The sequence below is a fragment of the Triplophysa rosa genome, linkage group LG18 (assembly GCF_024868665.1).
Source record: "Triplophysa rosa linkage group LG18, Trosa_1v2, whole genome shotgun sequence".
NCBI lineage: Eukaryota > Metazoa > Chordata > Actinopteri > Cypriniformes > Nemacheilidae > Triplophysa > Triplophysa rosa.
The window spans coordinates 15,687,020-15,702,999 of record NC_079907.1 but is presented as its reverse complement, the minus strand read 5'-3'; the positions used below and the strand labels follow the sequence as shown (position 1 = coordinate 15,702,999).

The window sequence follows — 15,980 nt, the reverse complement described above, 5'->3', positions numbered from 1 at the left end:
AGTTGAATCTGTCTGCAAATATTGCCGTTTTATCCCAAATGTCTGTTTTTTTCTGGAAAACATTTTTCAACAAATGTTTTAGGTAAACCATCACTTTAAATGATATTTGATCTTGCTCCTTGCTACTTATCAAGTTTATTTTGTAATGTGTCTATCCCAGTTGATAACTTTAATCCCAGTTGAACAGTTTTGTCAATATATAGACCACTTTGATATACCTAATAACAGAGCTTCTTTATTGTTTGTCCTATATTATTCTGCTGCAGGCATGAAGAGCAGGGTGTATCAGATAGATAGGGTGAAATTGACTGGGGGACCTTCACCCCCCCACATGTATTAAACAGATAAACATGATATATTTGCTCATTTAAGAAGCTAGCCTCTGTATTGTAGATTATTACCTCACGGTCTCATTTTCTCCAATTATATGTAATCCGCCTATAGTGTTGCATGAACAATAGCTCAGTAAGTGTAGCTAATAAAATAACACGACCATGGAATGTTGCATGTGCTGTGTATGTGTCACCGAGAATGCATGTTTCCGTAAACAAATTGCATGCATTTTCCCATCATATGAGAAATAAATAAAATGTTTCCCAAGAAGCCAGACTTGCATTCTCTCCAGTCAGAAATTAAGCCCCCTTGTTAGATGATGGTAATCACTGGTGTTGCAAAAACGCAATCTACATTGAATAGCCAAGTTGAATAGTGCCAAATTGTGATGGATTATTTATTTAAACACAAATTTCATCAAACATCACAAGTAACATCAATATTTCTCTCCCTGCTGTTATGACCAGATACTCATCTAAACTGTGTGATGTCTGGACTCAGTCTGTAACTGAGAAGTCACAATATGATCTCCAGAAGCCATTGATATCCCGGGACTCTAGTACAAGACTCGTCTCTGTCAACTTCAGCCCGCAGGTCAGGCTGCTTTGCTTTTTTTATAAATGTTTGTGTTATTTTTATTATCTACGGGCCAGCTTCAGTATCAAATGTAACTCTCGTTTTGTCCTCTAGCTGGTGTCACTGCTGCGAGAGGTGAAATATCTGGAGGCTAGACAGGCGGAGGTCATACCAGATACGGCTGCTGACATTTATTCCAACAGGGAGCTGCTGTGGCAGTATGTGGCCAATCTGGAACTAACAGCCAACTGGTACAACAAAATAATGGGCACTGTGCTTGAGGTTGAGCTTCCACTGATCCAGGACCAGCTGAGAGATATTGATGCCAAGCTCAAAGAGGCTGAGGAGAGCCTCTGCTGGACGAGCCAAGGTACATCATTTGTGTAGAATATCTGTTGAAAAATAAATGAAAATTCTGTCATCATTCGATCGTGTCTGTATGGCATTCTTTCTTGTGCAGAACACAAAAGAAGAGATTTTGAAGAATGTTGGGAACCGAACAACGATGGCACCCATTGACTTGCATTGGTTTTGTGTCCATACAATAGAAGTGAATGGGTACTGCCATTGTTTGGTTACCAACATTCTTTAAAATATCTTCTTTTGTGTTCTACAGAAGAAGTCATAAAAAGTCAAAAGTCATACAGGTTTAAAAAAACATGAATTTTCATTTTTGGGTGATCTATTCCTTTAATCCTGTATGAAAATCCATTATTGACCGTTTCATCGGACGCACGCACCTCTGACCCCCAGTTAACTTCCGGTTTGTGCTTGGCTAATGTCTAATAATATAACTATTTATATTTAGTTTAATTTATGTTAATATTAATTTGTTTTATTATTTTACTTTACAATAAATGTATTAAATAAACGATTTGTTGAATTTTGTTGTATGTTCATTTTATTAAATAAACAATTTGTCGAATGGGTCCTGTAGTTCGGTCGCATTTAAACAAACCGTATGGTACATTGATTGACATCTAGTGGTTGAGCTTGGTATCGGAGTCTAAATTCAAAATATTGGAGAGACAAGTTTCTTTTGATTGTTATCAGAAATAATCTAAAGGCACTCTATTGTTTGTGAATGTGTACCTGAAGTTCAGTTGGGGTCACAAAAGTGCGTATGCGCAGTAACGTTTGTTTATGTTGTTAAGATGAAACCGTCTATCTGTGAGTGTGTTCTTTAGCACAAGTCATACAAACACATTTAATGTGGTATCAGGAATTTGGGAATACATCCAGGATGTACGTGAGACGGTGTATGACTTGGAACAACGTCTACAGAGGACTAAAAACAACGTGGAGGAGATACACACCATCATGAAGAGCTGGGCTACCCCCATCTTTGAAAGGAAAGAGGGAAAGAAGGACGCTCTCTTAAACCTGGATGACAAAACTGAGCGCTTGGAAAGAACGTATGGCCAGATCCGTGCCTCAGGAGCAAAGATTCACATGTTACTGAAAGTATGCAATGATAAAGCCATTGGGAATTCCAACATAACATTACAAATGACCAAATAACGCTTGTCATGAATTGATCATAATTGTGTCTTTTAGGAAAACTTGTCACTTTTCAAAGCTGACTCTTCATCTGCACAATGGTGTTCTTATGTGGATTACGTTGATGAAATGCTAATCGATGGTTACTTCAGTGGTATTGAGAGCTCCCTCAAATTCTTTTTGGAAAACACAGGTGTGCTTTCTCATTTTTTTAAGTTTTTGTTGCATTGCAAATGGATTTTCTGCACTAAAACACTAATATCTATCTCCTGATACAGACCAGAGGCCTGGGTTAGCCCCACTCTTTGAAGTCCAGCTACATCTGCAGGTTCCTGAGATTGTATTTCATCCGTCTTTGGAACATAGTGCCTTAGAAGGCTTTTATGAGCTGGTGGAAAGTCTCATCAACAATGTTTTTACAATCTCCGCTCTTGTGCCACGATTATCTGAACACAGGGGTTTCCAACACTACCAGGTACTGAGAGATGTCACTATATCTGAGTTTAGCTTTGACAAACATGATATTATGATATAAAACAGTAGCAAAAGACTCATCTGTCAACTTAAAGGGATAGTTCACCCCAAAATGTCTTTTCATCATTTACTCACACTCAGATTGTTACAAACTTGTATAAATGTAGATAGGAAGATATTTGGAAGAGTGTCAGTAACAGATCTCATCCACCATTTACTGCCATAGTAGGGAAAATAAATACAACAGGAGTCAATGGGGGATGAGATCTGTTTGGTTACTAACATTCTTCCAGATAACTTCCTTTTTATTTAGCAGAACAAAGACTGTAAGACTGCATGTTAAAGTGATATCTGTGATTATTTATTCACCTTTATGTCATGCAAAATATATATGTATATGACTTTTTCTTCTGTGTAACACAAAAGTAGATATGTTCAGAAATGTCTTAATGGTTTTGTGTTCATACAATAGAAGTCAATGGGGATCAGTGTTGTTTGGCTTTGGCTACCAATATATCTTCTTTCAAGTCATGTTGAAAGTCATTCTGTAGAATACTTATTAAAAGTGGAAATATCTATAGAAAAATATTTTGTACCATTAGGCTGATATGGAGGACATGACTGACTTGGCAGACATGAGGCAGCTTCTCATGGAGCGAATGCAAAGAATTATTCGAAGGTGCTGTGAGTACCGTGACACCTTTGAGCACTACGCCTACCTCTACGTGGATGACAGAAAGGAGTTCATGCGTCAGTTCTTGCTCTATGGTCACGTTGTTACGAATGAAGAGTTAGAGGCCAACGCAGAACACAGGGTTCCAGAAACCCCCCCGACTCTTGACCAGTTCCGGGAGCAGGTGGATTTGTACGAAAGCTTGTATAAGGAAGTGCTACAGCTGGAGCCCGTGCATGTGTTTGAGGGCTGGATGAGGGTTGATGCACGAGCTTTTAAAAATGCCCTGCTCAATATCATCAAGAAGTGGAGCCTGATGTTCAAACAGCACCTTATTGATCATGTAACACACAGGTATATGACCTCTATATGTACATGTAACAACTCTATGGCTCTGTAATGATGTCAAAATATAGATTGTCCCAAACAGCCCAACACAGCAACATTGGCACAACCAATAACAAGTTTTGGGTGGGACTATTTTTTTAAAAACCTGTTTGAAAGTATGCTTTCTGCAACCCAGTTTGGTAATATAAATTATAATTATAGACACTCTTCATTTTACTTGAAAACACTGGTCTGATCTGTTCTTGTAGTCTGTCTGACCTGGAGGACTTTATCGGACTGACTGAGAGTGGGCTCGGTAAGAAAGTGGAGGAGGGTGACTACAATGGTTTGGTGGAGATCATGGGTAACCTGATGGCGGTAAAAGAACGACAGAGCACTACAGATGATATGTTCGAGCCTCTGAAGCACACCATTGATCTGCTAAAGACATATCAGCAGGAACTACCAGATGCAGTTTACAAACAGCTGGAGGTAAGTGTTTGCATTCAGTGTAAAGCATGTGTGCACCCATTGCCAACAAAACACAGACATATAGTTTCACTTACAGCGTGCGGTTCATGTCTGGCATCTTTTAGCACTGGGACCGCACCATCTATCAGTTTCATACGATCTCCAAATCCAGCGTTGTATGCACCATTTATATAACATCCATAACTAAAATGCCATGAACAAACAAACACACCTCTCACTATCGCAAGAGTAACGAGCTGCAGCTGCAGGCCAGGTTTTATAGGGATTTGTATTCGTTTTAATTAGAGATGCACTGATTGCAATTTTCTTTGCCGATTCCGATTTTATTACAAGTGAAACCTGCCGATTCCGATTTTTGCCGACTCCGATTTTCTATCCACAAACTATAATTGACAGTATACTGTATATAAAACCATATGAACTTTTCTTCAATGCAGATTTTTTTTATTTTCATTGAATAAATGATTGAACATTACAATTTCCCCAAATTTCCCTAAATGCAGTTCTCCAAGCTGCATTAAATTACAGAATTTACGTTTGTTTAACACCGAATGAACGACTTCAACATGAGTTTAGCATGTGTCAGAGTTTAGCATGATGCTAATAGTATCACTGTTAGCATACATACCCCATGTAGACGGAGCAGCGAGAGATGAACTACAGTGCACCTTTTTGTCTGTACAGTACATGATGCATGTGCACACGCGTGCAGTGAGCGGATATGAGAGTTGCGCGTCAGTCAGCAGAGACTCGCGGTCCGGTGGACCCACATGCGAGTATAAACGAGCCGTGAAAGACAGGCTGTGCACGCGCACGTTTACATGTTTACTTGCGGCTTTGAGTGTACTGACGGCTGTGACGTTCTTGCCCGCATCACGGGCAACAGAAGATCGGCATGGATTCCGGTCTCTGGCCGGTCAATCGGTGCACCTCTAGTTTTAATGGAAACTATAATGGTGTGTACTGGTATGTGATGGATTCTATTTGTGGAATAATGCCCAAAACACACTACAAAAAGGAATTTTGTTATGGTTTTAATGGAAAAAGCTATTGGATTGTAAGGGTATTCTAATGGAAACCATTAGAATTTCTGTGATGGTCTCTATTAAGTTTTTTCAGCAGGTAATAGTTTCCATTACTATACCATTATGAATCATTAGCTTTTACCATTAAAACCATTACAAAATTACTTTTTGTAGTGTTTTGGGCATTATTCCATCATGTTCTGTTGGTATTGCTAGATAACATCCTAACAATAGAATCCATCAGAAACCGCTAGACACCATTATAGTTTACATTAAATCCAATACAGTTCCCATTTAACCATTAAATGTTGTTTCTGTTGTGTTTTGGGCAGGGTTCTATTGTTTTTTTTTCAGGATGTCACAGTTATTCTAGCCAGCTAGGAGGTTTGAGGAAAAGGAAAATTTTCTTTTTAGCCAAAATCTGATTGGACAGAAATCTGCGTAGTGCAGGACCATCAATAGTGCATCAATATTATTGGCCCGTTTAACAGAAAAATAAATATTGTACATTTTAAATACACATATGTAAATTGTCATTATATTTGATCATCTTATTGCCACAGTGAACATTATTTTTTATGGAATATGGCCGTGATTATTAAAAACGACTTTTCCCTGCGGGGCATTATTATTTTTTTGCCCTCATAATCTTTCATCAAAAACATTAACCTGCAAAGATCAGGCTTCCCGATTTCCAACGATTCAATAAATTTTCAAAAGATGAAATTGAGCCCCGTCCTATATTTTACCTTATTCCAGAAGACAATATATGTTACAAGTCCAAAGAAAACACCACTATAACTTTTGTTTCATGATGACTTTAAAGCTTTGGTAGCACAATTTTTACAAATGTAACAACATGTTTTAAAACTATTAGTCTATGTACTGTCCAGATTGTCAGATGAAGCATCTTTGTTTGGGTTTGACACACAGGAGCTGCCAGAGAAATGGGACAGTGTGAAAAAGCAGGCTGTGATGGTAAAGCAGCAAGTTGCCCCACTTCAGGCCAACGAGGTGGCAAACCTGCGCAGAAAATGTGCCACGTTCGACTTGGAGCAACATACCTTCAGGGAGCAGTTCCGCAAGAAAGGCTTTTTCAGGTACAGTGCATGATGGAGCATAGAGAAATATCTCATGTTAGTATTATAATGTTGTGAAAGTGTCACAGCAGTGATGGATAACCGTAATCAAGACCGTTATTCAGTCAGTAAGTCAATTTCCTGCCGAACATTTGTCTTGTGTTGTCTCAACTCGTGAAATCTTTTCAGATTTGATTGTGTAAATCCACATCAGATGCTGGACACCTCTCATAACCAAATTCTGGAGATGGAAGCTACAATGGCTGAGCTTATCGAGTCAGCCAAACTTTTCGACATCAACGTACCAGACTATAGACAGCTCAAGCAGTGTCGAAAAGAGCTGCCTGTTCTCAAGGAATTGTGGGATATGATTTTAGCAGTACAATCCAGTTTAAATGCATGGGAGACCACTCCGTGGCGAGAGATAAATGTGGATGAAATGGAGCTGGAGTGCAAACGTTTCTCTAAAGAACTTCGCACACTTGATAAAGAGGCGCGTTCATGGGACGCCTTCACAGGGCTGGATAGTACCGTAAAGAACACACTTACTTCCCTACGGGCGGTTGCAGAACTTCAAAATCCAGCCATCCGTCCACGCCATTGGCAGCAGCTGATGAATGCCACCGGAGTGCGCTTCACCATGGACCAAGACACCACGCTGGCTGACCTACTTCGCCTCAACTTGCATCACTTTGAAGATGAGGTCAGGGGCATCGTTGACCGGGCGGTGAAGGAGATGGGCATGGAGAAGGTGCTAAATGAGCTGGACGCTACCTGGTCAAGTATGGCATTTGGCTATGAGGCACATCCACGCACCAACGTTCCTCTGTTGAAGTCAGATGAGGAACTTATTGAAACGCTGGAGGACAACCAGGTGCAGCTACAAAACCTCATGTCGTCCAAATACATCGCGTTCTTCCTGGAGGAGGTATCCACGTGGCAGAGAAAGCTCTCGGTGGCTGATTCAGTAATCTCTATCTGGTTCGAAGTGCAGAGGACCTGGTCACACCTGGAGAGCATCTTTATAGGTTCTGCGGACATTCGCTCACAGCTACCAGAGGTCAGCTATGCTAATGCTAACAGAACGATCAATATGCAATGGATTTTGTTCTTACCAAATGTGGAATTTAAAGTGCAGATAATAAAATGTAAAACAAAAGCACAAAATGTAATACAAACATTTGAGATAAATTAATGTTTCAATGTGTATTGATGGAGAACTAAGAGTAAAGCAGGATCTCAAAGATTTGTTAAGCATCTTGTCCTGCCCTCTGGCAGAATATTCATAGAGCTAGATGAGAGATAAAAATGTCCATCTTATGCTTTTGGGTCGAAAACATTTGGATAATTACTGTTAATGCGCCTTTGGCCAGAAACAGATGTTGTTCAGAATGTGCGTCTTTTTCTTCTTGCTGGCAAATGAAATTGAATCGAATCATTTTCTCATGAATCTCTCCACAGGATTCCAAACGCTTTGAAGGCATTGATATTGGTTTTAAAGAACTGGCATACGATGCTAATAAAACGCCTAATGTTGTGGAGGCCACCAACAAACCTGGACTCTACAGCAAACTAGAAGACATTCAGAGCAGGTTTGGCTTGGTTTCTGTATTTGTTTGCCTCTCTGTGAGCTAAAGAAATAGTTTACACAAACAAAAACAGGTCATAACGGGCCGTATTTTACTCTGTGAAAAAGAAAATATGTTTGCTAGAATGCTTAAAGGGATACTTCATCCAAAAATGAAAATTCTGTCATCATTTACTCACCTTCGAGTTGTTCCAAATCTGAATAAATGTATAAATATAAATTGGAAGAATGCTTATAACCAAACCCCCATTGACTCCTATAGTAGGAAAAATTACTTCATCATTTTTTTGTCCTGTTAAACACAAAAGACAAAAGAAGACATTTTGAAGAATGTAGAAGAACAGTTCTGGGGCACTTTTGACTACCATTGTATTTTTCCTACTAAGGTAGTCAATGGGGGTAAAATTTGTCTAGTTATAAGCATTTTTCCATATATCTTTCTCTGTGTTCATCAGAACAAAGAAATGTATACAGATTTGGAACAACTCGAAGGTGAGTAAATGATGACAGAATTTTAATCCGTTAAAGGGATAGTTCTCCAAAAAAATAAAATTCTGTCATCATCTACTCACCTTCAGATTGTTCCAAACCTGTTAACATTTCTTTGTTCTGCTAAACACAAAGGAAGATATTTGGAAGGATGTCAGTAACCAAACAGATCTCATCCCCCATTCACTCTCATAGTATTTATATTGCCTATTATTGCAGTAAATGGGGGATGAGATCTGTTTGGTAACTGACATTCTTCCAAATATCTTCCTTTGCGTTTAGCAGAACAAAGAAATGTTTACAGATTTGAAACAACCTGAGGGCGAATAATGACAGAATTTTCCTTTTTGCGTGAACTATCCCTTTTAGCACCTTATTTGCATACAATGAAAGGGAAGCTTATGGCGGCGCTTTCTAGGTCTAAAAAGTCACATGACTGGTTGACCAGTTCCATTATTGACTACTTTTATAATACTTCATGGAACTTTTCCATAAACTTGTACCATCTACCATTGTTCTTTGCAAACCTTAAGCTTGGGCATTCTGCCTAATGTCCTTAACATATTACTGAGGAGATAAATACTTGGTTTGAAAAAGTTAATTTAATTTAGGTGTGAACTATTCCTTTAATGACCCACATTGAGAGTGTGATGGTCAATGTACCTGTTGCAGACTGGCTCTTTGTGAGAAAGCCCTGGCTGAGTATCTGGACACCAAGCGTCTGGCCTTTCCACGATTTTACTTCATCTCCTCAGCAGACCTGCTGGACATCCTCTCCAACGGCACTGACCCTCACCAGGTACAGCAGCAGCACATATGAAAGATGTAACCATCAAACATGTCCTTGTTTCTGGATACAATATTACATGATTTCAGCAACAATTTACCCCCAATTTGTAATCCCTATTGCTCTTATCTGAAAGATTATACAAACTTAACTTTTGTAAACTAAAGGTAAGCCGAAGTGCAAAAATATCCTTAATTTTTGACTTTTTAACACACTAGATGGCAGTGTTGGTCACTAGTTGGCAAATTTTCTTGGAGGGAAATTCCATCTGGTTTTTCAAATGACATAATAGCTGCCCAGCTGTTATTTTGATTTAAGGATCTTCTGTGAAGGCTTCCGTTTTCTCCCTCAGGTTCAGAGGCATCTGTCAAAATTGTTTGACAATATGGCAAAGATGAAGTTTGAAACGGACGCAGATGGCAACCCCACCAAAACAGGGCTCGGCATGTTCAGTAAAGAGGACGAGTATGTTCCCTTTAATGAGCCTTGTGACTGCAGTGGCCAGGTACAACAAATTTCTTCCGATTTCACATAGTTTACAGACAACACATTAGATCGTGCAGGGTTCATGTTTGTGACCGATCCTATTAGAGACACGCTAACATCTCCAAGGCAACGCCGAAATGCCATAGCGCCTGAAATAGAAGAAATCACTACATTAACTATTATTTAGCAACTGGAGAAATGCAATTATGCAGCAGAGATGATTTGGTTCTGTCACAACGCTCACAATCTGATCACACAAATAATACAGCACGTACAGAAACTTACTGTGTCACTGTTCATTTTCTATCAAATACGTTGACATTAACAGCATGGAAAAATAAAGAATATATATATATATATATATATAAATATATATGTGTGTGCGTGAGTATGGTAAATGAAAAAATTACTAAAGCAATTTCAAACTAATGACCCCATACTTAAAAGCACTCTTTTTTTTCCTTCTTGGCCAACCAACCAATCACAGTCTTAAAAGACTTTCCTGTAGCTCAGTGGTAGAGCATGGCGCTAACAATGCCAAGGTCATGGGTTCGATCCCAGGGGATTGCACATACTTAGAAACAAATGTATAGGATAATGCAATGTAAGTCGCTTTGGATAAAAGCATCTGCCAAATGCATAAATATAAATGTAAATGTTAAAAAGTCATACATAGCAACAAGGTCAGCCCCGCCTCCGCACTAAGTTAAAAGTTTTTGTCTTTTCCTTGCTCAAAGTTGCTCTCAGATTGGTCCTGAATCGCTTTTAAGCTAAGACTCCTACGTAGAAGTTTTTAAGCTAAATTAAGAGCTTTTTTAGAGGATTCTTAGAAGCTTTAAGAATACGGGCCCAGACATTTTAGCTGTACATTAAAGCTGCAATCCAATTTTACGTTTTAAATAAACGATAATAACGTATTAAGCAAGGACATAGTGTTAAAACTTTTTTTGTCTAATTTTCAATGGTAATAATTATTTAAAATCAGAGCTGTCTGGTCGGATTTACCAGCAAAATCTCACTGGAATTGTATGTATCTTACTAGGTGGCTAATTCGTATGAATTCATACGATCTTATTCAAATGTTTAAGTGCGATTTGCTTTTGCGCCAGTGGCATTAGGTTTGTGGTGGGGTTAGGGGAGGGGCTGCAGTATTGCTTTTTTCTAATAATCAAATAAATCAAATACATTTTCAATAATTCATGTCGTACAAATTCATGCAAATTAGCCACCTCGTAAAATATGTAAGAATTCCCATGAGATCAGGTTGGGTTTTGCGGATAATTTCCGTTTAAAATCATTTGACTTCAACCCAAGTAACGGAACCAGTAGTTTTATGTTTCAAACAGTGATGGTGATAGAGATGCAATAACTATGCATTGCAGCTTCGAAACAGTTATAAAACAGACTTCGTAGAGACGTCTCTTTTGACTTTATTAAGGAAGCAACTACCTAGAAACCACTGCAAGTGTAAAAATGTATTTATGTTTACAGTCTCGGCTGTCCCACAATATAATGTTATGGCGTACATCACAGTATAATCCGGCCTCTGAAGATCTGCCTTCAGAGTTTAGCTTTTACACTGCTCTAACACAACATGTTGTCATGGTTCTGCCCCACCTTGTCTTGCTTCTCTTGACCTAGTGGCAGAACCATGATAGAACCTCTTGTTTTATGTGGAGAGTGACGTTTTGTCCCTGTTGGTCTTCCACTCTCCGGTGTGGTCTCTGTTCCCGCCCTTTCGTCTCCTCCTTTGTTAATTAGTTCATGCCCCGCACCTGCTTCCTCTTGATTTGTCCCCTTTATAAGGTCCCTGTGTTTTCTGTCCTGTGCTGGATCATTGTTCTGTTGCGTCGTGTTTGTCTTTGTGGTGAGTTCTTGTTGTGTAGTTAGTAGGGATGTAACGATTCACAGTGAGCCGGTTGAAAATCGGTTATAATGAGCGACGATTCAAATCGGTTGAGGCTTGAACTGAATCTCAATACATTTTTTGAACAGCAGGGGCCGCTATTTTCACTGCAAACCTAAACGTGAATGCTGATATTTCTTAAATGCAAAAAAATCCAAGAAAAGCACAGACAGTATTAGTTTGTTTATATTAAAGAGACTTTTTCTATTATTAATTTGTTATAAAATTGCAGTTTAGTTTTGTTATTTGAAATAAAACATTATTTTATCATACTAAGAAACGTGAAGCATTTAAGAAATAATGCAAGGGACGTTGTTCATTTCTAATTGGTTTCAACTCATTTTTTCAAAATAAATCGTGAGTAAATCGTGAATAAATCGCATCGTGAGATCAGAATCGTGAATCGCATCGCATCGTGAGCTGAGTGAATCGTTACATCCCTAGTAGTTAGTTTAGTTTACAGTGGTCATGTCAAATGTTATTATTTCTAGTCTAGTTAGTCCCTGTCCGTGTTGCTATGTTTTGTTATGTTCCCCCACGTGGGTCTTTGTTTTGTATTTTTTAATTATTATTAAAGTCTGTTTTGTTAACCCCTTACCCGCTGTCTGCACTTGGGTCCTCTGTCCTTGTCTCCGTGTCTCACCCCGAGACGCGTGACAGAATGATCCAGCCCTTTTGGACCCAGCAGACAGAGGGATCTCAGCGGGAGGGGTCGATGCCGCCGGACTCCCTTCCAGGGTTGAATCCGCCGGACTCCCTTGGAGGGTAGAGGCCGCCGGGCTCCAGTCCAGAGTCGGGACCGCCGGACTCCCTTCCGGGGTCGAGACTGCCGGAACCCCGTCCAGGATCGAGACTGCCGGGCTCCCTTCCAGGGTTGAGGTCGTCGGATTCCCCTCCAGGGTTGAGGCCGCCGGTGTCCTGTTCCCACTGCAGATCCCTGCCGGCCTCCCAGCTGGTGCCCAGGCCTGTCGAGTTGACTGTTTGTGTGTGTTTGTTCTTGTTTGCTGCCCAGCTGCCAGAGAGCGCTGCCCAGCCGTCGGAGATGCTGCCCAGCTGCCAGAGAGCGCTGCCCAGCCGCCGACATCCTGTCCTGTCATGTCGACATCCAGGCCTGCCCAGCCGGTGATAGCTGGTCTCCCAGCCGGCCTTCCAGCCGGCGCCATGTCCTCTCCAGCCGGCCATCCAGCCGGCGCCATGTCCTGTCCAGCCGGCCATCCAGCCGGCGCCATGTCCTGTCCAGCCGGCCTTCCAGCCGGCGCCATGTACTGTCCAGCCGGCCTTCCAGCCGGCACCATGTACTGTCCAGCCGGCCATCCAGCCGGCACCATGTGTTGTCCAGCCGGCCTTCGTGCTGGCACCATGTCTTTGTTTGGACTTTTTTTTCCCTATGTATCACGTTTTTGGTTGTGTTTTGTATAATGTTTTTTTGTCACAGTCTGTCTAGTCTTGTTTGTTCCTTGAGGAGCATCAGGATGCTGCTCCTTAAGGAGGGGCTTCTGTCATGGTTCTGCCCCACCTTGTCTTGCTTCTCTTGACCTAGTGGCAGAACCATGATAGAACCTCTTGTTTTATGTGGAGAGTGACGTTTTGTCCCTGTTGGTCTTCCACTCTCCGGTGTGGCGTCTCTGTTCCCGCCCTTTCGTCTCCTCGTTATTGTTTGTTAATTAGTTCATGCCCCGCACCTGCTTCCTCTTGATTTGTCCCCTTTATAAGGTCCCTGTGTTTTCTGTCCTGTGCTGGATCATTGTTCTGTTGCGTCGTGTTTGTCTTTGTGGCGAGTTCTTGTTGTGTAGTTAGTTTAGTTTACAGTGGTCATGTCAAATGTTATTATTTCTAGTCTAGTTAGTCCCTGTCTGTCTTGCTATGCTTTGTTATGTTCCCCCACGTGGGTCTTTGTTTTGTATTTTTTAATTATTATTAAAGTCTGTTTTGTTAACCCCTTACCCGCTGTCTGCACTTGGGTCCTCTGTCCTTGTCTCAGTGTCTCACCCCGAGACGCGTGACACATGTATGCAATATTCATGCATATTTTAAGGCAACTTAATGTACAATATATGGCTGCTGGCAAAACTCAACACACGCTTTAAGTCTGATATACAGTAAAATGGGTCTGTATAACAAGACATCCTGCGGTTTTTCAGGTCGAGGTGTGGCTGAATCGTGTCCTGGACTCCATGCGCGCCACCGTACGGCATGAGATGACAGAGGCTGTCATGGCCTATGAAGAGAAACCCAGGGAACAGTGGCTGTTTGACTATCCGGCTCAGGTACTTAACAGCCTTCTGCTATTGTCAGTTGTGCGTCAGGCACGATCACAGCGCTTGTAAACATCCCTAGGCTGATTTCTCACAGAATAAGACAATATCTATGAGAGAAGCAAATGTACTGTGTGGAATTAAGATGTTGAAATATATTTATGGCAGTATTACTTCATGAGCCAGAGGGTGAGTCTGTATGGCTTGACAGAATGAAAGCTCATGATGTCCTGTTTTTTTGTTGTTGTTGCTAATTGCCCGGGAGGCATCAGCGGCTGCCTGTCCGTTTCATTTTTTATACAGTTGGGTCCGAAAGTCTGAGACTACATTGGAAATGTGGATGTTGGTCTGATTTAAACATTGAAGTGGGTTTTTGAAAGATTTTTTAAACATGACTGAACATCTGTTTTTTATGTATTCTGATAGGTCGCTCTTACCTGCACTCAGATCTATTGGACGACAGATGTAGGTATTGCATTCTCAAGACTGGAGGAGGGTTTTGAGAACGCAATGAAAGAATACTATAAAAAGCAAGTGAGTCAGTTAAACACCCTCATCACCATGCTGATCGGCCAGCTCACCCCTGGAGACAGGCAGAAAGTTATGACCATCTGCACCATTGACGTCCACGCGAGAGACGTGGTGGCCAAAATCATCGCTCAAAAGGTATCGCCGTTTTTCTCCATGTCTTCTGTCTTAGGACCTATTCAGACTGCTATTGAAAAATGCTTTCTTTGAAAACCACACATGCATCAGGCATCCAATAAGAAAATAGTCAATGTTCTATTTACACAACTTTCAGCCTTCATAATAATGTGCTTTTAGGGGATTGCTCATATTTTAGTTTCACTCAAAGGCCCACGGTTCATTAGAATAGAAGTCCTGATGAAAACGCCGTAGAGTCGCTTAGAAACCGTATGATGTGTTTTTTTAGCTCGGGTGTTATATTTTATTATTGCTAATCCTTCATGATCATCCCCCTCCCGCTGCTCACATTAGCCAGACTCAGTTTGTGTTTCTGGCTCCCAGGTGGACAACTCACAGGCTTTTGTTTGGCTGTCCCAACTCCGCCACCGCTGGGGCGAGAGCGAGAAGCACTGCTTCGCCAACATCTGCGATGCCCAGTTCCTCTATTCATATGAGTATCTGGGCAATACTCCAAGATTAGTCATCACGCCACTTACAGACAGGTGAGATGCCCTTTGAAACAGGGTTTGAAGTGTTTTACTTTTTAGCATGCAGGATGCACTTAACAAAATTATCATTTTCCGCTGTGCTGGTTGTCAACGAGCAGCTTACCTCTCTCAGAACACAAGCCTGCGCTTGCTCTGAAATAAACAGTTACATATCACAATGCTTTTACGAATTAAACTGTCCTCAAAAACCGTAATTAGGTTCTGAAATTAACTGGTAAATATTTTTTTCTTGCCATTTAAAATTTGTAGCAGCCATCTCAGCAGGAGAAACTTGTCGTTTTAAATGATATAATTTATGTAATTATATTTAAATCAGTGTTTGGATTTTATGTCAGTTATACAAAGTGGGGAAAATGCACAATGACAGTAAAAGTTATCATAAAAAGTAATCATAGAGGCATATAAGTTTAAAATGGTGAACTATTTAGTCATAAAAACACCTCAGTCCTTTCCTTCTACATGCAATACCTTGCAGATATGCAAATATTTAACTGTACAAATGGAAGATCTGTTTTTTTTTAATCAAAATCGGGTTTCAATTGAGCAAGAAACATCCAATGTTACATGCATAGCCATGGAAAAAATGAAGGGTCAAGTGATCATTTTGGTTTCATTCTATAAATTACTGACAATATTTCTCTCAAATTTCCAAATAAGTTTTTTTGTATTTGCATTTATTTGCAGATAATTTGCTCAAAATACTACAAATAAAACAAGTTCACTTTTATGCAGTACAATATTAATATTTGTACTATAAATGTGTTTTTTTATGTGATAACCACTGATCTATATAA

At 40.3% G+C, this 15,980-nt stretch overlaps 1 protein-coding gene across 1 annotated transcript in view; it reads left to right on the top strand.

Annotated features, from left to right (window-relative positions):
- The window catches only part of dnah9 (dynein, axonemal, heavy chain 9), a 164,339-nt gene that overhangs the window by 43,194 nt on the left and 105,165 nt on the right, over positions 1 to 15,980 (top strand). Inside the window, exons 12-26 of the mRNA XM_057359459.1 lie at positions 801 to 927; positions 1,024 to 1,279; positions 2,132 to 2,373; positions 2,467 to 2,602; positions 2,688 to 2,884; positions 3,486 to 3,910; positions 4,153 to 4,375; positions 6,334 to 6,500; positions 6,669 to 7,539; positions 7,941 to 8,071; positions 9,229 to 9,355; positions 9,696 to 9,848; positions 13,877 to 14,002; positions 14,417 to 14,656; positions 15,020 to 15,180. Of these exons, the coding sequence (XP_057215442.1) occupies positions 801 to 927; positions 1,024 to 1,279; positions 2,132 to 2,373; positions 2,467 to 2,602; positions 2,688 to 2,884; positions 3,486 to 3,910; positions 4,153 to 4,375; positions 6,334 to 6,500; positions 6,669 to 7,539; positions 7,941 to 8,071; positions 9,229 to 9,355; positions 9,696 to 9,848; positions 13,877 to 14,002; positions 14,417 to 14,656; positions 15,020 to 15,180 (3,582 nt within the window). The remainder of the gene's footprint in view (positions 1 to 800; positions 928 to 1,023; positions 1,280 to 2,131; positions 2,374 to 2,466; positions 2,603 to 2,687; positions 2,885 to 3,485; positions 3,911 to 4,152; positions 4,376 to 6,333; positions 6,501 to 6,668; positions 7,540 to 7,940; positions 8,072 to 9,228; positions 9,356 to 9,695; positions 9,849 to 13,876; positions 14,003 to 14,416; positions 14,657 to 15,019; positions 15,181 to 15,980) is intronic.